General features: G+C 49.6%; 2 protein-coding genes across 7 annotated transcripts in view; both read left to right on the top strand.

The window, feature by feature from the left end:
* The first annotated feature begins 964 nt into the window (after window positions 1–964).
* Window positions 965–22,404, top strand: NIBAN3 (niban apoptosis regulator 3). Of its 6 annotated transcripts, none has more exons than XM_066270119.1 (15): window positions 965–1,101; window positions 2,873–3,003; window positions 5,492–5,617; window positions 6,451–6,562; window positions 8,761–8,928; window positions 9,517–9,632; window positions 9,715–9,819; window positions 10,040–10,202; window positions 10,824–11,014; window positions 12,476–12,634; window positions 14,090–14,206; window positions 14,288–14,395; window positions 15,466–15,577; window positions 16,921–17,002; window positions 22,061–22,404. In XM_066270119.1, exons 1-15 carry the CDS (start codon window positions 1,047–1,049, stop codon window positions 22,308–22,310), a joined length of 1,995 nt encoding a protein of 664 aa, XP_066126216.1. In that variant the 5' UTR covers window positions 965–1,046; the 3' UTR covers window positions 22,311–22,404. The 6 variants fall into 6 exon arrangements, with proteins under 6 accessions (XP_066126216.1, XP_066126180.1, XP_066126170.1 ...); XM_066270083.1 differs by lacking the exon at window positions 22,061–22,404 and adding an exon at window positions 18,467–19,288 and having other exon boundaries at window positions 16,921–17,004; XM_066270073.1 differs by lacking the exon at window positions 22,061–22,404 and adding an exon at window positions 18,467–19,288 and having other exon boundaries at window positions 2,873–3,120; window positions 16,921–17,004.
* Window positions 22,405–26,921: 4,517 nt separating this feature from the next.
* Window positions 26,922–27,485, top strand: part of COLGALT1 (collagen beta(1-O)galactosyltransferase 1) — a 33,493-nt gene continuing 32,929 nt past the window's right edge. The window contains exon 1 of the mRNA XM_066270051.1: window positions 26,922–27,258. Within this exon, the coding sequence (XP_066126148.1) occupies window positions 26,999–27,258 (260 nt within the window). The 5' untranslated portion in view covers window positions 26,922–26,998. The remainder of the gene's footprint in view (window positions 27,259–27,485) is intronic.

Below are 27,485 nucleotides of genomic sequence, written 5' to 3'. Positions count from 1 at the left end.
GGCGGTGGCGCAGTAGATAGAGCGTCGGACTGGGATGCAGAGGACCCAGGTTCGAGACCCTGAGCTTACCAGCTTGAGCGCGTGCTCATCTGGTTTGAGCAAAAAAAAAAGAAAAAGCTCACCAGCTTGGACCCAAGGTCACTGCTCGAGCAAGGGGTTACTCGGTCTGCTGAAGGCCCTTGGTCAAGGCGCATATGAGAAAGCAATCAATGAACAACTAAGGTGTCACAACGAAAAACTGATGATTGATGCTTCTCATCTCTCTTCATTCCTGTCTGTCTGTCCCTATCTATTCCTCTCTCTGACTCTCTCTGTCCCTATTAAAAAAAAAAAAAATCACTTAAAGAATGAAATGGAGGTGTGACTGCTCATCAGGTCTGGGGAAGGTGTTGGGGGTAAGGAAGGAATCAGTGCCCTACCTTAGGTCTCCACACTCCCATTGGGCCCCCATCCCCTCCTCTCATCTGGGACTCGAGCACTTGTTCCCCCAGCCCCAACCCTGACTCCAGGGACTGGGGTGTGGTGTCTATACAGCTGTTTCCCCAGCCTGGGGACTCACTCCTGATGGCTGGGCCATGGCTATATGCCATTAGCATTGCATGGGGCAGGCACCGTGTGGGTGGGCACCAGAGAGGGAGGTGTCAGGTGGACGTACATGCCTCATCCCTGCCTGTCCTTTCTTCCTTGCTCTCCACACCAACAACTGGTTGCCCAGTCCTGCTAGATACCTGCCCTGTATCCCTCCTCCAAAGCAGCTAGGATTTTTGTTTCCTACCCCCTGCACCCACTCTCGGGGCTGCCCCAGCAGCTTCTACAGAAATCATCAGTTCCGGGGGCGTTGGCCCCAGGGGAGTCAGGAGGACACAGGTGCAGGGTGAGGCGGGGCCGAGCTCTGGCTTCTGACTCCAGGAACTGGTCTCTATAACATCTAGACTCCTCATAGGCTGTCCTGCTCCCAGAGTACCCCTGAGAAGAGGAACCTGGGGAGCCTTGGGGTGGAGAGGGCTGTCTGCTTCACTCTAGGGGATCCTGGGACAAGCAGAAGGATGGGGGGACGGTCTTCAAGCCCCCTGGACAAGCAGCAGCAGCAGCACCTGAGGGGTGAGTGGGTGTGGGGAGGGATGGGGGTAGAGAGGTAAATTCAGGGTTGTCAGATACATTGGATGCCCTATTAATGTGAATTCCAAATAAGCAATGAATAATTTTAGTATATCCCAAATTTTGCAAGAGGGCATAGGTATACTAAAAAAAATTTTATTTGCTTGAAATTCACATTTAACTGGTATCATATACTTTTATCTAGTAAGTCTAGTAACCCAACTCAGGGCATGGGTTTGGGGTTGGGGGCATAGGTTAAGTGGGAGGTACCCTAGGCACAGCCAGGTCTTGGGGGATAATCCTTCCAGGTGGGCAGGGATCAATAGATCCCTCTGTATGGACCTCCACCACCACCACAAATCTGATTTGAGACAAAGAATGGCCAGTGCCAAAAAAAGAAAAAAAAGAAATGGCCAGTGCCCTTCATTCTCCATACACATGGTTGAGTACTTACCGTGTGCTGGGCACTGGGAATATGATGGACTCGTGATCTAGATCGGGAAAGAAGGGCAAGTTATCACTACACAAATGGTTTCAGTAAGCTGTAAGTGTCAGGTTTTTTTCTATAATGACTTATGTCAAAGATTTATTTCTTCTATAGAGGGGTACAGTGGCAGGCAGGCGGATGAAAGTTAGACAACCCAAATTCTTTCATCTCATGGTTCTACCGTTTGTGGCTTCTGTGCCTCAGGTAACCTCATAGCATATAAAGGCTGCTGAAGCTCCAGCCATTGAGTCCACATTCCAGGCAGCAAAATGGAATGTATCTTTTACATATAGTCAAATGAGTGCATCTTAGGGGAACAGCTCAAAGAACTTGGACATTTGTGTGATCACCTCTTTTTATTTTATTTTATTTTAAGTGAGAGAAGAGGAGATAGACTCCTGCATGTGTCCCAACCGGGATCCACCCAGCAACCCCTGTCTGGGGCCAATGCTTGGATCAACCAAGCTAGCTTTGGTGCCTGTGGCCAACACTCAGACCAACTGAACTATCCTCAGTGCCCAGGGCTGATGCTTGAACCAATCAAGGCACTGGAGAGGAGAAGGGGGGGGGGGATAAGAAGCAGATGATCATTTCTCTTGTGTACCCTGACTGGGGATTGAACCCAGTATGTCTGCACTGAGCCAACAGGCCAAGGCCACCTCTTAGATCAGAATAAAGAATACTTTCATCACTCCAGAAAATTTCCATGTGCTGGAAGTGAGACTTCTAAAAGATTTTGAAAATTTCTCTACGTAAGGGGGCATGGAAAACTTTTAGGTGCAATGGAACTGCTCATTATCTTGATGGTGGTGGTTTCTGGGTATGGACATGTGTGGAAGCTCATTAAATTCTATGCCTTGCCTGACCTGTGGTGGCACAGTGGATAAAGCGTCGACCTGGAAATGCTGAGGTCGCCTGTTCGAAACCCTGGGCTTGCCTGGTCAAGGCACATATGGGAGTTGATGCTTCCAGCTCCTCCCCCTTCTCTCTCACTGTCTCTCTCTCCTCTCTAAAAAAATGAATAAAAAAAAAAAAATTCTATGCCTTACACAATTCAAGTTTGTTGTGCATCAGTTAGAAATTAAGACAAGTCCCTTACCCACCTTCTCCCCTCCCCACGTGGATGGAAACAACAGAGGGTAAGGGTGAGTAGACTTTGGAACATGTCTGTGGAGTAGCTTTGGTGTTTGAGGTGAGGGTAGAAGCCCACCAGGTACTTCCATCCTGTTCTGCCTTCCCTGGCAGGTGGCCTGATTCAGCCACCCCATTGTCCCCTTGTCCCTGCAGGCCAGGTGGATGCCCTGCTGAGGAACTTCCTGCCCCAATACCAGGCACAGCTGGCGGCCTCTGTACTGTGGCAGATTTCCCAGGAGCTGGTGCCCCAAGAGCTGGCTGGATGCCAACTGCTGCATAGCAAAGTGGGTGCCACAAGTGGGGGTGAAGGGCTGCTGAGTGAACGATGCTACAGGGTTGTTGGTTCGATGGTGGCCAGAAGGTGGGCCATGCCTTTGTCCTTGCTGGTGCCACAATCTGGGGTAACTATAACATTGGGCTGGACGCTGGGGACACAGCTGATAGATCTTATTCTGCTCTCTGGGGCTCACAGTTTGATTTGGCAAAATGACTGAACAAATCAACATTATCATGACACAGGAAAACTTCTGATAAATGCTAGGAAAACAAGAGGAAGAGCCCTGTTGGGTCATGGAGTCCAGGTTCATGGGGGCTTTGAGTTGAGATCTAAAGAAAGAAGGAGCCAGATCTAGAGCCCAGAATGAGAAGGGCATTCTAAGCAGAGGGCACAGCCAGTGCAAAAGTCCTGAGGTTGGAAAAAAGCTTGCTTTGTCTGCCACACTAAGGGCACAGCATGGCCACTGGATGCCCAAGTTATTGTATGTGCAGTGACCCCTGCCTGGTACACTTTCCAGTCCTCCTTGTACTTTAGCTGCCACTTCTTCCTTTCTGGATTGCTATTGCCACTGCTCCCGCCTGATTCAGGCGCCTCCTCTGAGACTTTCATCCTACTGCTTCTCCAAAGCCCCAGGTCACACATTAGTCATCTCCCTGGGTCTGCTTGTGAGGTAGGAACCAGGCCTGTCTTTTCTTCCTCACACCCTCACCCTGCATTCCCATGTAGTGCCTGCACATAGTTGGGGTGCAGGAAGAGTTTGTGGATGGAACGAAGGAGCCTGGAGCTGCCTGGTCCCAGTCCCACGTGTCTGCTGAGCTGGCAGTGGCGCCCAGGGCCTTCACATGCCCAGTACAACTTACTCTTCACCAGCCTAGGAGATGGGTCTTTAACCAGCAAGGCAACTAAGGTACAGAAAGGCGAAGTGATCTGCCTGAGGTCATATTACCAGCAAGAGGCAGAGGCATAATTTGAACTTAGAGCTCATACTCTACTGACACTGGGTCCCCTGCCCCATCAGGGCTCTGAGTTTTTCCACCTCAGATGTCTCTTCTCCCAACTATGCCTGCCCTGGGGTGGGGGCTCCCTGGTACTGTGGACACAGAGCCCCTTCCCACCCAGAGCTCTCCCTGTCCCTCTTGGGGCATCATGGGGCCCGGGCATTACCCCCACCTGCACCTTACACCACCTGCTGGTTCCAGCCACCTGGGCCAGGGCACAGCTGATAATTGGTTTCAAGCAGTGTAGGGACTTTCCCCTGCTTCAGTTTGAACATTTTATAGAACACTTATTTTATGTTTGTATTTTATATATAATTTCTACAATAAAATTTTAACAATATTTTTATGAAAATTCTTACACCTGGGAAAAGATATGGAGAATCATTATCAAATACCTGAGTTCCCACCATCCTGCCAAAGAATCAAAATATCACAATTGCAGTTAATTGATTCATTGAATATTTATCAAGCACCAACTGTGCACCAGGCCCTGCTCTGGGACCCAGTGATGACATAAAATACACAATTCAGGTGGCCATGTAGTAAGAAGAGTGACAAAGGAGATGAAACAGGTGACAAAGAAGATGCCCCCAGCCTGAGGACAAAGTCTGGACAGAGGCCTGGCCTTTTCTCACAGTTAAACTACCTGCCCCACGGCCTAGCAGTCCCCACTTGTATCAATTAATGCTGTGTAACAGTATACTACAGATCAGTAGTTTAAAACAACACATTTATTATCTCACAGTTGCTGTGAGTCAGGAATCTAGACATAGCTTCTCTGAGTCTTTTCTTTCAGGGCCCCTCACAGGCTGCAATCCAGATGTTGGCCAGGGCTGGGATCTTATCTGAGGCTTAAGTCGGGAAGGGTCTGCTTTCTTATTTATTTATTTATTTATTTATTTATTTATTTATTTATTTATTTATTGTTGAGAAGCAGGGAGGCAGAGAGACAGACTTCCACATGTGTCCCGACCGACTGGGATCCACCTGGCGAGCCCTCTATGGGGTGATGTTCTGCCCATCTGGGGCCGTTGCTCTGTTACTCGGCAATTGAACTATTTTAGTGCCCGAGGCAGAGGCCGTGGAGCCATCTTCAGTACCCTGGCCAACTTGCTCCAACCAAGCCATGGCTGTGGGAGGAGAAGAGAGAAAAGGGGAAGGAGAGAGGTGGAGAAGCAGATGGTCACTTCTCCTGTGTGCCTTGACCAGGAATTGAACCTGGGACATCCACATGCCAGGCTGATGCTCTACCACTGAGCCAACCGGTTGGGGCCAAGTGTCCACTTTCTGATGAAGTGGAGATGACAGGAATACCCCGTTAGGGCCATATGGGAAATAGTTCACATTTGGAAGGGTTGCAAACAAGTGCATACTATGATTGTGCTTGATAAAGGATAAGAGTGCCACATGGAGATACCCAAGCACCCTTTACTTGGTGGTCTAAACACTGGGACACCAGCTAGTGCCCCTGACATCTGAGAGCCACTCCTCCCACAGAAGCTTCCCCAGGTCCGTGAGCACCGAGGGCTCCTGAGCCAGCTGCAGGGCCACCCGCCGCAGTGGCAGCTGATCTTCTGTGTCCTGTGTGGGGATGGCCGCCTGGAGTGGTTCAGCCACAGGGAGGTGAGTGAATGGCCTGTGTCCTTTTTGCCCCTAGAGCTTGGGTTTGGGATCCCACTACCAGTTTACCCCTCTCCTTCCTTCAATATCTAGCCTGAATTGAAAGCCCCTGTGTAGCTGGCCTGGGGTGGGACATCTCTTGTTGTGCCAAGTGGGTAAACTGAGGCTCAGTCTTTCTCAGGGTCATCAGAGCTGAGGCTGAAACCATTTAGGCCTTTGTGCATCATGCCCATGCTCTGGCTGGGGAATTCATTCAGGTCACGTGTTCCTTGAATGCAGTTTCCACCTCTGTGAAACGGGTGATGATGGTCTATGACAGTGGTCCCCAACCTTTTTTGGGCCACAGACCGGTTTAATGTCAGAAAGTATTTTCACGGACCAGCCTTTAGGGTGGGACAGATAAATGTATCACGTGACCGAGACAAGCGTCAAGAGTGAGTTTAGACGGATGTAACAGAGGGAATCTGGTCATTTTTAAAAAATAAAACATCGTTCAGACTTAAATATAAATAAAATGGAAATAATGTAAGTTATTTATTCTTTCTCTGCAGACCGGTACCAAATGGCCCACGGACCAGTACCGGTCCGCGGCCCAGGGGTTGGGGACCACTGGTCTACGAGGCAAGAGGCTGTGATGATTCGATAATTCTGATACAGCACTAGGGACTGGCCCAGCACACAGTGGAGGTTGGGGGCTCTGTTATGGAGGAGGGGGAAAGAGGAGTGGAGGCAGAGGATTTCTCCAGCTAACCCAAAACCTTGCCCTGATGCTACTTGAGACTTGGAAGCCACAATTTAGGCCTTTCTCAAAGCAGTTATTTGGATACTTTTTGTAGGAATATGAAAATGGGTGTCGTCCTCTGGGATCCACAGCACTGACAGGGTACACAGTCCTAACTTCCCAGCGTGAATATCTCCACCTGCTGGACACTCTCTGTCCAGACTCCGGTAAGCCAATTGGAGATGCCAACAGCAGGTTTCTCTGCTTCAGTGCTATTGACATGGGGCCCAATAATTTTTTTTTTATTTATTCATTTTAGAGAGGAGAGAGAGAGAGACAGAGAGAGAGAGAGAGAGAGAGGAGAGACAGAGAGAGAGAAGGGGGGGAGGAGCTGGAAGCATCAACTCCCATCTGTGCCTTGACCAGGCAAGCCCAGGGTTTTGAACCGGCGACCTCAGCATTTCCAGGTAGATGCTTTATTCACTGCGCCACCACAGGTCAGGCGGCCCAATCATTTTTGCAGTGGGGCCTGCCCTATGCCCTGCAAGCTGTTGAACAGCACCCCTTGTCTCCACCCACTAGGTGCCAATAGCAGCCCCATCCCAAGTGGACAACCAAATGTGTCTCTAGATATTGCCAAGTGTCCCTTGGGTGGCAGTGTTGTTTCTGGGTAAGCATCCCAGCACTAGAAAGAGAAACACACACTCTCATCAGAGTGAGAGAAGTAGGTCGCTGGACCAGAATCAAAGTGGCTAAAGGCACAAACAAAACCTGGTGCCACCTGACCAGGCGGTGGCGCAGTGGATAGAGCGTTGGACTGGGATGCGGAAGACCCAGGTTCAATACCCCAAGGTTGCCAGCTTGAGCGCGAGCTCATCTGGTTTGAGCAAAAGGCTCACCAGCTTGGACCCAAGGTCGCTGGGTTGAGCAAAGGGTTACTCGATGTGCTGAAGGCCCACGGTCAAGGCACATATGAGAAAGCAATCAATGAACAACTAAGGTGTTGCAACAAAAAACTGATGATGCTTTTCATCTCTCTGTCTCTGTCTATCTGTCTATCCTTCTCTCTGACTCTGTCTCTGTAAAAAGAAAAAAAAAGATTTAAAACCTGGTGTCATCAAGCATGTGAGGAGATGGGCCCTGGTGGGTAGGGAAATCATACAGACTTGCTGTATTGTTCAGTCCAGCGTTTCCAGGAAGGTTCTCACTTCCTCACTCCCTCACTCCCTTCTTCCATTCTCTTTTCCTTCCTCCTTTTTATCTAACTTCCTCCCTCCCTCCCTTTCTTTTTCCATTACCCTTTCTCCTCTCCCTCCCCTGTCCTCTCCTCCTTCTCTCCCTTTTTTCTTCCCTCCCAGGACACACTGTGCAGGAACAGGGAAAGGAACATCCTAACTGGGCTGGATGCATCTGATGAGGGTCTGAGTTGTCTCACTGAGTCTGTCCAGCAGGCAGCCCCATCACTAACTACTTCATTCCACAGATGCACACACTGAGGCTGAGGACCATCATACAATTAGTGAGGGTCAGAGCCACAATTGTACCCTTTGCTTCACTGAGGATCTACCTTGCCACTAAATGATGCAAATGCAGCAAAAAGAACAGTCTACAGAAATGTTAGGATGTTGCAAACATTGGGATCCACTCACACACCCATACTTTGGGGTTGATTAACTAAATTATGGCTGGAGGTATCCCACACATATGCAGGAGCAAAAAGGCTGCTTGCAGACCAGAAAACTCCATGTTGTCACAGCAGTGCATCCCATGCAGCTTTGTGCAGATTTTAATATCTGGAGTAATGTCCCCCAAACTGTTAGTAGCTATTATTATCCCTGGGACCTGTGGTTGAAGGGCTGGGATAACCAGGAACTTCTACCTCCTGGGTTATTGTATTTAATTTCAGTTTGTGTATATCACTCTGGAAATCAGAACAAAACACTGAGGACTTAGGAGACCCCAAATAAATTAACCAAAACTAAATTCACTCATTGTGTCCTCCAACCATTTTAGGTCACGTTTTAGAGGACCAGAGAGATGAAATCTATGTTCTACAGACAGAAAATAGTTTTAGCCACATTTGAACCTGGGCATGCCTGGCTCCAGCACCCCACCAAAAGCTGGGCCCAGATCACATGTCAACTAGGTTAGGTTATTGGTGGCTGCCCAGGCCACTGTGTTGAGAAGGATGCAGAGGCTAGGAAACAGTGCTGGGATGAATTGTTCATGCCTGACCTGGCACATCTTCCCCTGAAACTGAGCTATAATAAGGATACTGTGGCTATAGTAGCATTGATCACCCATATTGAGCAAATTCTCATGCCAGAGTCTCCTCTAAGTATCTAATGGTTATTTTCTCCTAGTGAATGAATGCTTGTAGAGCAAATGAATGAGTGAAGATGTGACCTCCTCTGTCTGCTTTCAGGCGAACATACTCTGGAAGAGTCTGACTCCCTCCTGGAAATGCCTGTGAACTTTCCCCTGTTTCTGCAGCACCCCTTCCGAAGGCATCTCTGTTTCTCTGCAGCCACAGCAGAGGCTCAGCGTGCATGGAGGCTAGCCCTGGATGGCGGCATCCGGCTTCGTGGCACAGGTGGGTCCCAGGGAAGGTCAGGCAGTGGTGGAGCACAGGGTCTGGGGTCAGAGGACTGTGCCCCTGTTGCTGTGGGACCCACTTTAAGTCTCAGTTTCATTATCTATAAAATGGGTTGTGGAGGGAAGTAGATAGGATAGAGTTGTGATGGGGACACAGCTGTGTGGAAGCTTCCTCTCAGGGATCAAGGAAGGCTTCTCAGAGGAGAGGATGTCGAAGTTGAGGTCTGAAAAAGATGAAGGGCTAACCAGGTGATAAAGGGAAACAGAACCAACACACACAACTGGGCAGGTTGTTGACTGAAGGTACCTAAATGGAGAAGCAGTGGGGACTGCAATGCATCCTGGTCTATAACTGCCTTTTCCTACATTGTATAAAGGGTACTAATGGGCTGATGATGGTCTTGGGGGAGCGTTTTCCCTGCGGAGGGCACTTCTTGAGCAAAGGTCTGGAGGTGGGTGAGACCTGGATGTTTGGGACCTGGTGAGGAGGCGGAGGGCTTCCTTCCTCTTAGGCAGATGAGGAGCAGACAGATGAGAGAGCCGGGGAGGGGTAGTGGGTATTGAGGAGCCGCCCCTCCACCCCCAGTCCTACAGCGAAGTCAGGCCCCCGCTGCGCATGCTTTCTTGGATGCCATACGGCTCTACCGGCAGCACCGAGGCCACTTTGGCCACGACGACATGACGCTGGGCTCGGACGCCGAGGTCAGTGCTGCGCAAGGCCGTACCGGGACCCCCCAGGAACCCTCTGGGCCTTCAGCAGAGCCCATGGTCCCCTCTCTTGCAGGTGCTGACCTCAGTGCTGATGCAAGAGTTGCTGCCAGCGCTGCGTGCCCAGATCCAGCTGAGCTTGCGGGGGACCGGCCGAGCCAGGGCCTGGGCCTGGACCGAGGTATGAGCAGGATTGCAGAGGTGGGGCTGGGAAACATGGGGGCCGTGGGGCGGGGGGCCCCGGACCCGGCACCCAGCTTCGCTCTCCCCTCGACTGTCGCCTAAACTCTCTCACCATCTCTCGTGTCTGCGTTGCTCTCTCCATCCATCCCTCCACCCCACCTCAATCTGCTGTCTACCGCGCTCCTGGCCGGTGGGATCCCTTGGGCTGGTCCGGGCAGCTCCTGGATGCGGTTCACGCCACCATCCTGGCCGGGGCCTCCGCGGCGCTCCGCACCTTCCAACCCAAAAAAGACGAGCTCCTCGCGGCCCTGGAGAGGAAGATCCGCCCAGATGTGGACCAGATGCTGAGGCTGCGGGAGCACGTGGCTGGGAAGCTGCGGGGTGAGGCCCGGAGGACAGTGCTTGGCGAGGTGTGGCCTAGATGGGGGCGTGGCCTGGAGGGCGTGGCCTGGGCAGGGAGGAACTTGGTTGGAGCCTGAGAGGAAAAAGGGGAACAGGGTGGGTGAAAGGGGCGGGGCCTAGAATCTGTGACTATAAGACCCTGCAAGAGGAAGCCTGGAGAATGAAAGGGTGAGGTTTGAGGGGTGGGCACTAAGTGGGAAAATGAGCATGGCCTTTAGGCTGTGACTTGACGGGGCGGGGCCATATAAACTGGGTCCTGGGGGGGGGGGGCGGGAATGGAGCGGGTGAGATCTGGTCCCGAGAGGAGGCATTAGCAGTGGCTTGTCTGATCCAGGTTGTTCAGTTAGACGGCGGAGGTGGCTCCCACTCCGCTCAGTTATAGAAAGAACCAGGGTGGAATCCGGACTCTGTCTTTCCGGCATGCACCTCTGAGAGCACCCCACCACACTCAAAGCCTTGGTTTCTCAGTAAAATGGGGTAGAAAGGTTGCTTGGAGTCCGCGTTCTGACCACCTCACACTGCAGAGCCTAGGGTCTTTCCACGATTCCATGTGCGGAACACCTTATGAAGGAGATCCAAGCCAGTGTTTTCCATTTACAGCCGTAGTCCAGGGCCCCCTGGAGTTGTGTCTGCGCAGAAAGGTGGATGCGCAGCTGCCCCGGGTCACGCAGACCCTACTGAACACCGTAGAAGCTGCACTTGCGGCGGTGCAGACCCTCCTAGTCCAGGGCATGGACCGCCTGTCTCGCAACCTGCGTAGGAGTCCCTCTGGTGCCCGGCTGCGGAAGGAGGTGAGCTGTAAAATTGGTGAAGTGTTCATTGGGCCCAGTGTTAACTTCATAGAAGAGTTGCGTGAACTTTGCATTTTTCTTGTTTGACAACCTTCTTTTTTGAAAAACCTTCTCCAAACTTTTTTCTAGGCTATTTTTTAGTTATTGTAGACCATCATGCTATGGTCATTGGGGCCCAGTTTAAAACGTGGGGGAAAAGAGTAAAATGACAAAAGTAGCACTTAGTAATATCAGTCTGGAGTCACCTTTACCCCAGACTCTTCCTCCTGCCATTCTTCTGTTTAACCAGAGCCCATCCTGTCCCCAGAGAATTCAGCTCCATGCAGGTCAGCTCAGTTCTTCTGATATTAAATGAATGCCTACTTTGCATCAGGAAACCATCAATTCCTTTAGTATCCATTTTACACTTGATCTTAGCCAAAAGGTCAAGAAGCGATGTGCATCCATTTTATAATCACCTTCTCCAGGAACTTTCCCTGGCCCCTCTCTGCATCTGCAGCTGCATGTGCTCCCCTCCTCATGAAGGCATTTACACCCACTGTGGTTGCTTGTCTACAGTCTATCTCCCCCAACTTTCCTTGAGCTCCTTGAGAGCATAGATGGTGTTGAATTTACTCTATTTATGCAGGCCTGGAGCCCAGCACAGAGAGGCCATCAGGGTGTGGGAATAAGTGCCACAGGGCTGAGTGTGCCCATTTCCCTTCAGTCATGCCAGCACTGCAGATTGTCATTTTTCTATGTTTTACCATTTTGTATCCATCACATTATACCTCACTGTTACTTTCATTGTGCATTTTTGTGGTGATAACTGAGGTAGGATGTGTTTCCATTTGTGCTTTTCCTTTGATAAATTGGCTGTGGGGTGCTTGGCCCTGCTTTTCTTCTTTCTTTTCTTTTCTTTTTTTTTTTTTAAGATTTTTATGGCAGGGGCATGGGGGACAAGAAGTAGTTGCTTCACTCTCGCTGTTCATTGGTTGCCTGTTTTATGTGCCTTGATCAGGCAAGCCCAGGGTTTCAAACTGGCGATCTCAGCATTCCAGGTTGATGCTCTATCCAGGGGTTGGGAAACTTTTTGGCTAAGAGAGCCATGAACACCACATATTTTAAAATGTAATTCCGTGAGAGCCATACAACAACCCGTGTATGTTACGCATTACCCAATAAAAATTTGGTATTGTCCCAGAGGACAGCTGTGATTGGCTCCAGCCACCTGCAGCCATGAACATGAATGGTAGGAAATGAATAGGTTGTAATACATGAAAATGTTTTCTATTTTTAACGTTATTATTTTTTAATTAAAGATTTGTCTGCGAGCCAGATGCAGCCATCAAAAGAGCCACATCTGGCTCGCGAGCCATAGGTTCCCGACCCCTGCTCTATCCACTGTGCCACCACAAGCCAGGGCCCTGCTTTTCCATCAGCTGACAGTGTTTTTCTCACCTGACTGCCATTGGAGCACAGGTTTACTCATTTGGTGAGATGCCATGGGATCCAGAGCTGATGCAGACTTGCTACTGTGAAGCTGAGCCAAGCCAGGGCCGACTAGGGTGGTTAGTGGTGCCATTTGGCTTCCTTGGAGCAAGAAGTCTGGTGTTTGGGGTTCAGGATCTTGCACAGCAGGTGAGGATGTGTTAGGCTGGGAGGAGGGGAGTCAAGGGCAGCAGCCTCCATTGTGTAGGTGTCAAGTGTGTGCTGGGGAGATCATGGTAATGGACACTGACCTGGCCTTCCCTTGCTGGGCTCCTAGGGTCCTATAGACATGAACCCATGACCAGGCAGTGAACAGGGCTGTGGTGGGTATGTACAAGGTGCTATGGGAGCCCTGAGGAGGTGCCTGGTCTATCTCAAGGGTTGGGAGGACTTCCAGGAGGAGAGGACTTCTAAGCTGGAGCAGCAGTGGGAGAAATGGGGTTTGGGGCATATCCTGGGTAGAAGGATCAGTGTGTACAAGTGCTAGGAAGTGAGAAAGCATCTCTGTCTTTGGGGAAAATGAAGCAATTTAGAGACATTGGGTTGTAGGTTTCAAGGGAGGGCAGACTAGGTAGGAGATGTGCCAGTGAGGTAGGTGAGCAGATGGGTCAGGGCCCTCTGTATGGGGCTAAGAGGGTGGGCTCTGTCCCAAGGGCAATGGGGAGCCACAGCTGGTGTGTGACCAAATTCAAGGTTAAGAAGCCCTGCCTGTGTTGGGGAGCATGGGCTGTCAAGGGCAGGAATGGAGGAGGCCTGAACTAGTTGGGTGATGTTGGTGGGGAGAAGCGTGTTTTGCAGACCAGGGGAATGAAACCTGCTAATAGATATGGTAAGTGAAAAGGAGACGGAAGCCCTGGCTGGTTGGCTCAGTGGTAGAGCATCGGCCTGGCGTGCAGGAGTCCCGGGTTCGATTCCCGATCAGGGCACACAGGAAAAGCGCCCGTCTGCTTCTCCACCCCTCCCCCTCTCCTTCCTCTCTGTCCCTCTCTTCCCCTCCTGCAGCCAGGGCTCCACTGGAGCAAAGTTGGTCCAGGCGCTGAGGATGGCTACATGGCCTCTGCCTCAGGCGCTAGAATGGCTCTGGTTGCAACAGAGCAACGTCCCAAATGGGCAGAGCATCGCCCCCTGGTGGGCATGCCGGGTGGATCCCGGTTGGGCGCATGCGGGAGTCTGTCTGACTGCCTCTCTGTTTCCAACTTCAGAAAAATACAAAAAAAAAATAATAATAAAATTTAAAAAAAAAAGGAGACGGAGATTGAGAAGACCCACTGTTGCTAGGCATCGCTGTTCAATTTGCTTACTGCTCAAGAGTATGCAGCTGATGAAGCTAGACTCTGGCTGGCTCTCAGCTCCCCAGGTTGGGCACCCTGACACTATCCTCCAGAGGGGAGGGTGCTGTCTACCAGTTTGCACATAGGTCCTCACTGACTAGATGATCCCTAGGTTCTGTGAGGAAGAGGTGCTGTTTCTTGAGTAAAGAAGGAGGCTGAGGGAGTGGCTGGTAGGGACAGACTGGATGCTGTGAAGTTGTCAGTTGGGCAGGAACAAAGCCAATAGGCTGGAGAGTAGACTACTGGGGAGTCATCCCAGGCCCTCCTCCCACAGCTCATGGCCGATGCTGTGGCCACCTTCCTGCAGTTGGCTGACCAGTGTCTGACCATGACCCTGGACTGCAACCAAGCTGCCCAGCAGCTGGAGAAAGTCAGGGGACGTGTGCTGAAGGTGAGGTACATGGGGAGGACACAGTGTTGGGCCTGGGTGCCCAGATGGCTACTGGACTGGCCACAATGTGTATCAATGCAGAAGTTCCAGTCGGACAGTGACTCAGCACAGAGGCGATTCATCCGCAGGTGGCAGCTCTGCATCCTTTTGCCCTTTGTGCTAAGCCAGCTGGAGCCAAGCTGCAAAGAGGTGAGTGAATGGGCACATGCAGGTAGGTCCTGCAAGGTACCCCAGCATCCATGTCTCTGTATAAAGTGGGCAGAGTACTTGTTCCCTCTCAGAGCCACTGTGGTCATTTGTTCCCTGAGCTCTGTGGCTCCACTGGGCTCCCACATGATGACAGTGGTCAATATCTGATGACAGTGCTCAATATCTATCACTTGAGAGCTGAAGTGAGGGCACATGCATTATATACTAGCAGGTGACACAGGTTTCAGAGAAGGGAGGAGGCAAAGAAGGAGTGTGCATGTGTGTGTAGGGGTTGCTGTAGTCACAGAGGCTCTTCCTGAGAAGATGACATTTGAGAGGCAGTGAGCTGAAGTCATGAGCCATGTACTGGGGAAGGGCATTCCAGACAGAGAGCACAGCATGTGCAAAGTCCCTGAGGTGGGCCTGTGCCTAGTGTATTAGGGGAATAGTCTGCCTGGAGGTCAGTGATTGAGGTGGTGAGAAAGAGATGAATGGTGAAGTCATGGGCCTGGCCACACAGAGCTTAGGAGTACCAGGCAGAGGTTGGCCTCAGATGCTAATAGGCTCCTCTAGAGGAACTGGCTGTGGGGGAGTCCTTGAAGAGACACCTGTGGTATTCCTATTGAAGTGGGATGTGCTTTGTTTCATCAATCTGCAAGCAACCCAAAGGAATATGGGTCAAAGAGTCTATTTTATTTTATTTATTTATTTTTATTTTTTTAATTTTTTTTTTTTTCTGAAGCTGGAAACAGGGAGAGACAGTCAGACAGACTCCCGCATGTGCCCGACCAGGATCCACCCGGCATGCCCACCAGGGGGCGACGCTCTGCCCACCAGGGGGCGATGCTCTGCCCCTCCGGGGCGTCGCTCTGTTGTGACCAGAGCCACTCTAGTGCCTGGGGCAGAGGCCAAGGAGCCATCCCCAGCGCCCGGGCCATCTCAAAGAGTCTATTTTAAAGATAAGGAAAGTAAGGCTCAAGGCCACCCAAGAACTTAGGGTCAGGGCTGGAGTTGGCATCTACAAGGCAGCCCACTCCTCCAGCCCAGCCCCTCACCCACCTCCATTCCAGGAGCTGCCTGAGTTGGAAGGGGATGTTCTTGCTGTGGGCAGCTCTGCCCTGACCATCGAGGGTATCTATGAGGATGTCATCCGGGAGGTCCTGCTGCAGAGAATAGATGGAGGTAAGCCCTATCACTCATGGCTCAGGGAGCGGGTGACCTATGGCTATGTATGCTGAGCCCTACCAGGGTCCCCATTGCCTTACTGTCTTGAATACTAGCCTTTCGACTGAGGGTCTGGACTGGGACAGAGGTAGACAAGCCTAGAGGGACTGATAGAAGCTCCCAGGATGAGGGCATTGGAATGAGGCTCTCAGGGGTGTGTAGGACCTCCCAGGATGAGTGGAAGGAGGCAAAATTTAAAAAGTGCAGATAGACATTCACATTTAGTCATTCAACAATCACTGCCTCTATATCTGTGGGCTAGCATTGAGATCCCAAGAGTTCTTGGACTTGGGGTAGGCCTCTCCAGATCTCCTGCCCTGGGAAAAGGTTCTAGTACCATCTTCTTCCTTCTGCTTGTCTGTTCACTTGTGACCCAGTGTCTGTGACCATTGAGATGTGTGCATTAACCTGGGGCTGATCAGTATACAATGGCAATTCAGGAAATGTCACCTCATCCACATGGCTGACATAGAAGGAGGGAAAGACAACAGAAGGAGAGGAGGCTGGAGGCTTCTGAGACAGATGTGCTGGGGCTTCAATGACAGAAGAATTTGGATTTTGGGTAGGCAACAGGGAGTGATGGAGGGTGTGTGAGCAGAGGGAGACAGTGGCCAGGCTGAAAATAAGGGAGGAGGCTGAGGGCATGGTCCTGGGGAGAAATGATGGACCCAAGCAGGGGCTGCCACCAAGAGCCCAGTGATGGGGAGGAGGTAGGAATAGAGGTGCCAGAATTGCTGACTTGGATGTCACCAAGTACACAAGAGGAACCACAACATGGGGATGGAGTGTAGAAAAAGAGGAGGCATCCTAGAGAGCCTGTATTTGGAAGACACAAAGGAAAAAGAGACACAAATAGAGCAGTTTAAGAGGTGACAGCAGGTTTCTGGGAGCCATGAAGTAAGGGTAAGGATGTAGGCTCCATTTGTGGGTAGCTAAACAAAAAGAAACGAATTCCCTTGAATAGGGGACACTTTAAATGGCAACAGGCTATTCTCTGATTGGAAAAAAAATCCAGAAACACCTCCATTTCCAGAGGTTCTCCATGTCCTTAATGGATTTGTGGCATTTGCTTGGAGTGCAGTGTTGTGAGGTGAAGCTGGTAGCATCTAGCTCAGTGAAGATATTGGGAATCTGCTAGTTATGTCTGTTGTGGCATAGGAATGGAGAGAGGCTTATATAAGCCACTGATTTAGGCTTCCTGGTTGAGCCATTTCCCCCATCCTTTGCCCATGTGTGAAGAATGAATGGAAGTCCTTTGATACTGGGACTTCTCTAGTGGATATGGTTATCTGTTATTTTAGAATTGAAAAAGGCCCTCAGTACCAGCTATGTGTCCTGTGATCTGGATGGCTGCTTGGAGGCCCCGTGGAACCAGGCGGGAGCAGGTGAGGACCTCACTGGTTCTTGGGCCATGCCAGTGAATTGCTGGGGGCAGGAGGGTCTTTGCAGTGTGTATGGGATGGTTAAAAGTGTAGCTTCCTGGATGGAACAGCATCCGCCTGTCCCCTGATGTGGTTGGTCTGGCCAGGCTCATGGTGAAGAAAGGCAGTGTGGAGACATGGAGTGTGTTGGAGCCACAGAGAGACCCTCTAAGCACAGGCTCTGACATGCACATGAATTTGTGTCCCATCTCATCTGGCCAAAACTCAGTGAAGCATCTCCCAGAAGCTACTAGTTCCCAACACTGAAAGGAGAGATTGTGGTGATGGGAACCTTGGGTTTACCATGAGCAGTGGCTCTGTCAGATGGGAGCAGAGATTTTAGAGTGCTCACAGCTCCCTGGGTAGCTGCTGCTATGGAAGCTTGGGAACCCACCCAGCTAAACTTCTCCCATATTCTTCATCCACAGAAATTCTGAGATAATAGATGTGTGGTGTTTTCATCTGCTAATTTTTGGGATAATTTGGGCAGCATCCTGTAGCCAGTTGCTACAGATAAACTAATGAATATTTACACTCACTGGGATGAATGAAGATTAAGCAGTTTTCCAAAAACTTCTGGATGTCAGAATGTTTTGTGATTTGCAATTGACAGTGAGAGATTGTAGATGAGCTCCTTAATCTATTTAACTAGAGTCTAAGTGATGATGCGTTTTGCTTCTAGTCTTTCCTCTAACAAGTAATGCCACAGGTGATGACCTCATACATACTTTTCAGGCAAGTGCAAGTCTTTCTGGGTAAATCCCCCAATGTGAAATCTCATGGTTTCCAGTATGTGTGCTTGTCTTTCCAGCAGTGGTCTCTAGAGCTCTCTTTATTAGTGTCGTCCCACCTGGTTGCTGCCCATCACCTGTGTGCAGGTGACCCATTTCCCCACAAGCTGAATGGGTTGTCAGCTGACTCAGAATTTCTCATAAGAATCTGGGTGGAAAATCGTGTCTTGGCTTCATTTTTTTTTTTTAATTTGAAAAGTTTTATTAAAGGGTTTTTTTTTTTTATGTGCCTTGACCACAGGCCTTCAGCAGACCAAGTAACCCCTTGTTTGAGCCAGCGACGTTGGGCTCAACCAGATGAGCCCTCACTCAAGCTGGCGACCTCAGGGTCTTGAACCTGGGTCTTCCACATCCCAGTCCGACGCTCTATCCACTGCACCACCGCCTGGTCAGGCGTCTTGGCTTCATTTAAATGAGCATATCTTTTTGGAGATGAAGATAAGCATTTTTTCATGCGTTTAGGAACTGTTTTTAGCTCTCTGTGAAGCTCTGTTTCTATCCTTGGCTCACTTATGTTTTAGATGCTTATAAATTGAGTTTTTATTGCTAATGTTCCATTTACTGAACATTTATTATGTGCCAGACATTTAATATGTCTAATATTTTGGCATCCTATGACAATTTCTGTTTTATAGATGAGCAAGCTGGGGCTCAGAGAGGGACTTGCTCCAAGCAGCCAGGCTCCAGCACTAAGGTCCAGCCACTTTGCCCACTGCCACCTCCAGGAATGTTCAGGAGCTGAGTCTGCCTACAGCTATCTTCAGTACCAATGTCTACTAGTGGAACTTCTGAGTCATATGAACCATTTCAAGGCTCTTGTAGCCACCTCACCGCTACCTCACTCCTGTTCTGAAGGGCTGTGCCTTTTTGTATTCCCACCAGCAGTGTTTGTGCATATTCTCCAAATTCTTTCCAAACTTTGGAATTTTCATAAAAGAAAAATGGTCAATTAAATAGGCACATACATTTTATTCTTTTATTTTGAAAATTTGGGGGGGATGCCAATAAAACTTTTTTTATGAACAAACTGCGGGTCTTGGTGGTTTCCAAGTTTCTACTCTAAAGCAGCTGGAACTGAGGTGCAGTGAGAAACCCATGCAAAGGAGGGACGTGTTCCATTCACAAGATGATGAGGGTGGAGGAAGCAAAAGATTTCCAATACGAACCCCTGATGGGGCTGTCCAGTTGGAACCCTAAAGTTTGCGGCCAGGGCAGGTGCTGCAAACTGAGGTCTTCTCTCTGTTCTCCGTGCACATACAGCTCACCTCGGCAGCAACCCCATGTAACACGCCCCGGGGTGAGTAGTAGAGGGACTTACTACTTCAATGGTGGTTAGGCTCCTTCTGGGCCAAGGTGGAAAGCCAGCTGGTGTGACATCAACTGCTGTCACATGAGTTTGGGCTTTCTGGGAAGGTCACCAGATTTCCAGTCAAAAACATTCTCTTTTTATTTTATTTTATTTTAATTTTTTTACAGAGTCAGAGAGAGGGATAAATAGGGACAGAGAGAGATGAGAAGCATCAATCATCAGTTTTTCGTTGTGACACCTTAGTTGTTCATTGATTGCTTTCTCATATGTGCCTTGACCATGGGCCTTCAGCAGACTGAGTAACCCCTTGGGTCCAATCTGGTGAGCTTTTTTTTTTTTTTTTTTTTTGCTCAAGCCAGATGAGCCTGCGCTCAAGCTGGTGACCTCAGGGTCTTGAACCTGGGTCCTCCGCATCTCTATCCACTGCGCCACCGCCTGGTCAGGCCTCAAAAACATTCTTGAAGCTGTCCATTAACGGAGGGAGACTTGGCATCTGGGAAGATATGTTCTTGGTTCTGCATCTGGAGCCCAGGAGCCAAATAGTATGATCGTCCAGAACATCATGAAGATGTCCCACAGGGCAATAAAGATTCGGAAATACCTGAGGCTCAGTAAGAACTTCCAGATGTTGTCACCATAAAAGCAGATGTCTGCAATCATCCTTATGGCTGTTGAATTTCTTTTTCTTTTCTTTCTTTCTTTTTTTTTTAATCCATAAGAGGTGGGGAGGCAGAGAGACAGACTTCCACATGCGTCTTGACCGGGATCCCCCTAGCAAGCCCCCTATGGGGTCATGCTCTGCCCATCTGGGACCACTGCTTCATTGCTTGTCAACCAAGCTATTTTAGCGCCTGAGGTGAGGCCATGGAACCATCCTCAGCACCTGGGGACAACTTGCTCGAACCCTTCTACTATGTGCCCTGACCAGGATCAACCCTGGACTTTTTTATTTTTTTAATTTAATATTTTTTATTTATTCATTTTAGAGAGGAGAGAGACAGACAGACAGAAAGGAGGAGCAGGAAGCATCAACTCCCATATGTGCCTTGACTAGGCAAGCCCAGGGTTTTGAACTGGCGACCTCAGTGTTTCCAGGTTGACACTTTATCCACTGTGCCACCACAGGTCAGGCCAACCCTGGGACTTTTACACACTGGGCCAATGCTCTACTGTTGAGCCAACCGGTCAGGGCCTGTTAAATTTCTTTGATGACTAAAATGAATCTAAAAATATGTTTACTGGCCATTTTATATGTTTGTGTTTTTTTAAACTGAATTGTCTGGCCTGACCAGGCAGTGGCGCAGTAGATAGAGTGTCAGACTGGGATGCAGAGGACCCAGGTTCGAGACCCAGAGGTCACCAGCTTGAGCGCGGGCTCATCTGGTTTGAGCAAAAGCTCACCAGCTTGGACCCAAGGTTGCTGTCTCGAGCAAGGGGTTACTCAGTCTGCTGAAGGCCCATGGTCAAGGCACATATGAGAAAGCAATCAATGAACAACTAAGGTGTTGCAATGTGCAACAAGAAATTAATGATTGGCCTGACCTGTGGTGGCGCAGTGGATAAAGCATCGACCTGGAAATGCTGAGGTCGCTGGTTTGAAACCCTGGGCTTGCCTGGTCAAGGCACATATGGGAGTTGATGCTTCCTGCTCCTCCCCCTCTTCTCTTTCTCTGTGTCTCTCTTCTCTCTCTCTCTCTCTCTCTCTCTCTCTCTCTCTCTCCCTCTCTCTCTCCTTTCTAAAATGAATAAATAAAAAATTAAAAAAAAAAGAAACTAATGATTGATGCTTCTCATCTCTTCGTTCCTGTCTGTCTATCCCTCTCTCTGACTCTCTCTCTGTCTCTGTAAAAAAAAAAAACACTAAAAAAACAAAAACAAACAAACAAACAAACAAAAAACCCTTCCAGTCTACCTGAATCATTACCAGCTAGAAGCAGCGGTCATTGGGACTTGGACATGAGCTGCAAAGTATAGAATGGTGACAACAATTCCAGTACTATGCGGACATTTCCTGTGGGGAACTTTCCTGGACTCCTGCTCCCTGTGACAGCTCCTAACAGACTGAACTGTGCTTGGGTTGCATTTTTCAGGGATTTGGCATGGTGATGGGGCCAACTTGGACTTGGTGAACATGTTAAGGACACTACTCTTTTATGGATTCTTGCTGTATTGGCCAAGAGTTTGCTTAAAGGCTTTTAATCACTGTAAAAAAAAATAGAGGACTGGATGAAGAAGATGGGGCACATATACACCATGGTATACTATTCAGCTAGGAGAAATGATGACATCGGATCACCATTACAGCGGAATGGTGGAGTCTTGGTAGCATTGTGTGGGGTGAAATAAGCGAATCAGAAAAAAACAGGAACTGCAGGATTCCATACATTGGTGGGACATAAAAGCGAGACTAAGAGGCATGGACAGGAGTGTGGTGGTTACAGGGGGTGGGGGGAGGGAAGGAGGGAGAGGGGGATGGGGGAGGGGTACAGAGAGAACTGGATGGAGGGTGGTGGAGGACGATCTCTCTTCGGCTGATGGGTATGCAACAGAACTAAATGACAAGATAACCTGGAAATGTTTTCTTTGAATATATGTACCCTGATTTATTGATGTCACCCCATTAAAATAAAAATTTATTTATAAAAAAAATAAAAAATAAAAAACAAACGAAAAAAACCCCCTGAATTGTCTGTTCATGGTCTTACCTACTTTTTTCTTCAGGAGATTTAATCTTTTTCTTACTAATCTCTGATAATTCTGTATATATACAGACTGCTCACAAAAATTAGGGGATATTTCAAAATGAATATGAAGCTATAAAATATCTCCTAATTTTGTGAGCAGTTTAAGGGTATTAGCACTGTATCCTGGTTACAGGTATTTTTTCTCAGCTTGCTGTGGGCTTTTGGATTTGTTTACTTGCTCCAAATTTTAACTCGGTATCAAGTTTCTTTGCTCAGAGAACTTTTACTGACTTCCCTCTGCTTGCCAGAAAAGTCATCTATCTGTCCACTGGAGGTTGGCAGCTTCCCCACATCACAAGCCTTCCAGCTGCTTCTGGAGCAAGTTCCAGAGGGATTTCTCCAATATTCTTCTCGGTTCAGCTTTCAGAGGGGTCCTGCGCAGTCCACGGGGAGATGATTGCCTCCCATTCTGTCCTGGAGTTTTGAGCCTCCCCCAGGGGAATAAGACTCTCCTTACATTTCCTGACTTTTTCCCTTCCACCATCCGTTTTCTGAGATACATTTGTACTTCACAGCCTTGTCCTGCTTGTTTTTCTTTTTCTTTCCTGTTACATCAGAACAGCAAGAAACGGACATTTTTGCCACACAATTAAGTAGCCAAATTAAGGATTCTTATTTTAAAGGAGTGTTGCAAGGAGCTCTAAGTCATTTAAATCAGTGGTCCCCAACCCCTGGGTTGCAGACCGGTACCAGTCCATGGGCCATTTGATACCGGTCCACAAAGAAAGAATAAATAACTTACATTAGTCCCATTTAATTTATATTTAAGTCTGAACGATGTTTTATTTTTAAAAAATGACCGGATTCCCTCTGTTACATCCGTCTAAGACTCACTCTTGACGCTTGTCTCGGTCATGTGATACATTTATCCGTCCCACCCTAAAGGCTGGTCCGTGAAACTATTTTCTGACATTAAACCGGTCTGTGGCCCAAAAAAGGTTGGGGACCACTGATTTAAATCATGTGGCCTGAACACAGTTTGAAGTCAGCTTTTAAAGATAAAATTACACACTAATTGGGGAATGGGGAGGAGGAGAAGCCTAGCAGTGAAACAAAGCAGTGGAACAAGCTCTTTTACAATGTTTATCTATAGGGTTAATTTAGGGAGAAAACTCGCAGAACTAGCCCAAGGCCACAGCCTGGGAAACCAGCCTCAAGGCCAGGGGTAGGGAGTCTTTTAGAAAAAAGTAAGTTCTGCTGAAAGTTACTTATGCTAAGAGCCTTCCTTTTCTACATTTCATTTTCCTCCTTCCTCTCTCTCCCTCCCTCCCTCCCTTCAAGATTTTACAGAGAGAGGAGGGGGTGGGGAATGAGAAGTAGCTGCTTTACTCTAGCTGTTCACTGGTTGCTTGTCCTACATGCCTTGACCACAAGCCCAGGGGTTCAAACCCATGACCTCAGTGTTCTAGGTTGGCACTCTATCCACTGCGCTACCACAAGCCAGTCAAGCTGTTTTTTCTTTTTCTTAGCGAGAGAGGGAGAGAGAGAGAGACGGGAACAGACAGACAGGAAGGAAGAGAGATGAGAAGCATCAATTCTAGTTGCGGCACCTTAGTTGTATGTGTCTTGACAGGGGTGGGGGCTCCAGCTGAGCCAGTGACCCCTTGCTCAAGCCAGTGACCTTGGGCTTCAAGCCAGTGACCATGAGGTCATGACTATGATTCCACACTCAAGCCAGAGACCCTGCACTCAAGCTGGTGAGCCCCGCTCAAGCCAGCAACCTCAGGGTCTCAAATATAGGTCCTCAGTTTCCCAGGTTGATGCTCTATCCACTGAGCCACTGACTGGTCAGGCCAAGCTGGTTTCTTTTTACACAGGATGTAGATGTTACTCTGGAAAAATTGCAGCAGCAAGAATTTGTCATCCTGCCCACTTTTAGAAAACCATTGTTTGGCCCCGGCCGATTGGCTCAATGGTAGAGCGTCGGCCCTGAGTGTGGAAGTCCTGGGTTCAATACCTGGCCAGGGCACACAGGAGAAGCACCCATCTGCTTCTTTTTTTTTTTTTTTTTTTTTCATTTTTCTGAAGCTGGAAACAGGGAGAGACAGTCAGATAGACTCCAGCATGCGCCCAACCGGGATCCACCCGGCACGCCCACCAGGGGCGGTGCTCTGCCCCCCAGGGGGCGATGCTCTGCCCATCCTGGGCGTCGCCATATTGCGACCAGAGCCACTCTAGCGCCTGAGGCAGAGGCCACAGAGCCATGCCCAGCGCCCGGGCCATCTTTGCTCCAATGGAGCCTTGGCTGCGGGAGGGTAAGAGAGAGACAGAGAGGAAAGCGCGGCGGAGGGGTGGAGAAGCAAATGGGCGCTTCTCCTATGTGCCCTGGCCAGGAATCGAACCCGGGTCCTCCGCACGCTAGGCCGACGCTCTACCGCTGAGCCAACCGGCCAGGGCCCATCTGCTTCTTTCCCCTTCCCCTTCTCCTTTCTCTCTACCTCTCTCTTCCCCTCCTACAGCCAAGGCTCCATTGCTTTGCTCCATTGGAGCAAAGGTGGCCCTGGCGTTGAGGATGGCTCCATGGCCTGCCTCTGCCTCTGGTGTTAGAATGGCCCGGTTGCAGTGGAGCAAAGTCCCAGATGGGCAGAGCACCACCCCCTGGTGGCCATGCCAGGTGGATCCCGGTTGGGCTCATGTGGGAGTCTGTCTCTGCCTTCCCGCTTCTCACTTCAGAAAAATACAAAAAAAAAAAAAAAAAAAGGAAAAACCACTGTTTGCCCCAGAGTCTAAATCCTTCCAGTCTTTTTTCAGTGTATTGGGACAGGATGCACTCGTCACCCTTTTTTTTTTTTTTTTTTTTTTTTTTGCTTAACACAAAAGATCTTTCATTGCCAGGTCCATAGAGCATAGACTTGTTTTTGTCTTTATTATGGAAATTTTTGAACATGCTCCCAAAACAGAGAACCCCCTATGCCTCTATCGACAATGTCCAAGTTTGGCCCCATCTCTTTTCCTCCACTCAGTCAATCATATAACCAGTAAAGATTAGGCTGCATTTCTAAAATATTCAGCAAAAAACTTAATTTGTGAAGATAATTACTGCAGAAAAATATCAGAAAACAGCCTGACCTGTGGTGGCACAATGGATAAAGCATTGACCTGGAATGCTGAGGTAGCCGGTTCAAATACCTGGGATTGCCTGGTCAAGGCACATACAAGAAGCAACTGCTATGAGTAGCTGCTTCCCATTTCTCCCTCCTCTTTCTAACTCTCCCTCTTTTCTTCTCCCCCTCCACCTCTCCAAAAATCAATAAATAAAATCTAAAAAATCAGAACATAGAAGTCAAGGAGAGAAAAGTAATTAGAAGAAGGGCATAGCCTGACCAGGCGGTGGCGCAGTGGATAGAGCGTCGGACTGGGATGCAGAGGACCCAGGTTCGAGACCTCAAGGTCGCCAGCTTGAGCATGGGCTCATCTGGTTTGAGCAAAAGTCTACCAGCTTGAACCCAAGGTCGCTGAGTCCAACAAGGGGTTACTCGGTCTGCTGAAGACCCGCGGTCAAGGCACATATGAGAAAGCAATTAATGAACAACTAAAGTGTTGCAAGCGCAATGAAAAACTAATGATTGATGCTTCTCATCTCTCTCCGTTCCTGTCTGTCTGGCCCTGTCTATCCCTCGCTCTGACTCACTTTCTGTCTCTGAAATAAATAAATAAATAAATAAAAAATAAAGACTTAAAAAAAAAAAGAAGAAGGGCATAGACAAGGGGAAGAGGATGGAGAAGAGGGGTGTGTATCACCTGACTCCATAGACACGCTGGGAGAGATGGGGCTTTTCCCCTGAAGCTCACTGCCCCATCTTGCATCACCCTTTGATGGGCAGCCAAGGTAAATAACCTGTGCATGAATTTTCCTTGGCAATATTAACCCCTGGCCATACACACATTAATAAATAGCCACCTGAGCGTCATTTTAATTATGTTAAAAAATTCTTTATTGATTGATTTTAGTGAGAGAGGAAGGGAGGAAGAGAGAGAGAGAGAGAGAGAGAGAGAGAGGCATGTACAGAATCTGTTCCTGTATTTGCCCTGAGGATCCAACCTACAACCTCTGTGCTTCTAACTATGTTCTAACCAACCATCTATCTGGCCAGGGCCACTTGAGCATCATTTTAAAAAGTTGGGTTTTTTTTTTTTACAGAGACAGAGAGAGAGATAGGGACAGACAGACAGGAACGGAGAGACATGAGAAGCATCAACCATCAGTTTTCCTTAGTTGTTCATTGATTGCTTTCTCATATGTGCCTTGACCACAGGCCTTCAGCAGACCCAGTAACCCCTTCCTCGAGCCAGCAACCTTGGGTCCAAGCTGGTGAGCTTTTTGCTCAAGCTAGTTGAGCCCGCGCTGAAGCTGGCGACCTCAAGGTCTCGAACCCAGGTTCTTCCGCATCTTAGTCCGACGCTCTATCCACTGCGCCACCACCTGGTCAGGCTTAAAAAGTTTTAAAGAATGACCCCAATATGATAAATTAGAAAATACATTCGAGTATTGGAAAACAATCTACTGGTCGCATTTCTAATGGAAAAGTCCACTGCCTCCAGAGTGTGTGCTCAGCACGTTAAAGCATCACATAGCTCCTCTTCATGCCAACCGTGTGGAGTCAGTATAACCCCATCCTACAGGTGGACATATTGAGGCTCACACAAAGCCCATGCGAAGCGTCTGGGGACTCCAGGGCCCTCGCGCTTAATACCTAACAATCCTTGAGGGCATCCCAGCAAGGTCGGGGATCCAGGATAGTAAAACCGACGTTGCAGCCAGGGAAACTGAGGCTCAGACCTTTCGGGTGCCCAAACCAGGTCCTCCTGGTACAGCCCGGGTTTGTACGAATAAAAGTTGGGCGGTACATCAGAGGTCGCTCCAAGGTACGGCGGACCCTGAACTCTGTACCCTTAAGGCGGGAGCGGTGGCGGGGCTACAGAGAATGAATAGCGCTACTTTTCTTTATAGGCCGCCTGGAGGCGGGGCTTGGAAGGTGGCCATGATTCCTGATTCACACCAGGATCTCTCCTCCCCTTTAAGGCGCGCGGCAGCGGCGGTACTCCGACGGCCCCTTTAAGGAGCGGCCTGCGTCCGCCGGCAGAACAGAAACTTAAAGGCGACGCGTGGCGTGATGGCGGTGGCCCCACGCGGGTGCCGGCGGCGCGGGCGGCCGCTCCCAGCTCTGCTGCTACTACTTCTGGCATTGCCGCCTCCTGGGGGCCTGCCAGGCGCCGCCGGTTACTTCCCGGAGGAGCGCTGGAGCCCCGAATCGCCGCTGCAGGCGCCGCGCGTGCTCATCGCGCTGCTGGCGCGCAACGCGGCCCACGCGCTGCCGACCACGCTGGGAGCACTGGAGCGGCTGCGGCACCCGCGGGAGCGCACCGCGCTGTGGTGAGTGCAGCGCCGCCGGCAGTGTCCGGCGTGCTGCCTCGTCGGCGGGTTCCCGCCGTGTCCTGCCGGCTGTCCTGGCACCGGGCAGGGCGGGCCAGACCGCGCGTGCCCTCTTCCTTCTGTGAGCGCCCCCTCCCGCATAAGAATGGGCCGGACCCTCGCTTTGCCGGGTGCTCCACCATTAGGTCAGATCTAGGACCACACCCAGGACAGGCCGCACTGCCTAA

Source organism: Saccopteryx bilineata, chromosome 1 (assembly GCF_036850765.1).
Source record: "Saccopteryx bilineata isolate mSacBil1 chromosome 1, mSacBil1_pri_phased_curated, whole genome shotgun sequence".
NCBI lineage: Eukaryota > Metazoa > Chordata > Mammalia > Chiroptera > Emballonuridae > Saccopteryx > Saccopteryx bilineata.
This window is presented reverse-complemented; position numbering and strand designations above follow the sequence as displayed.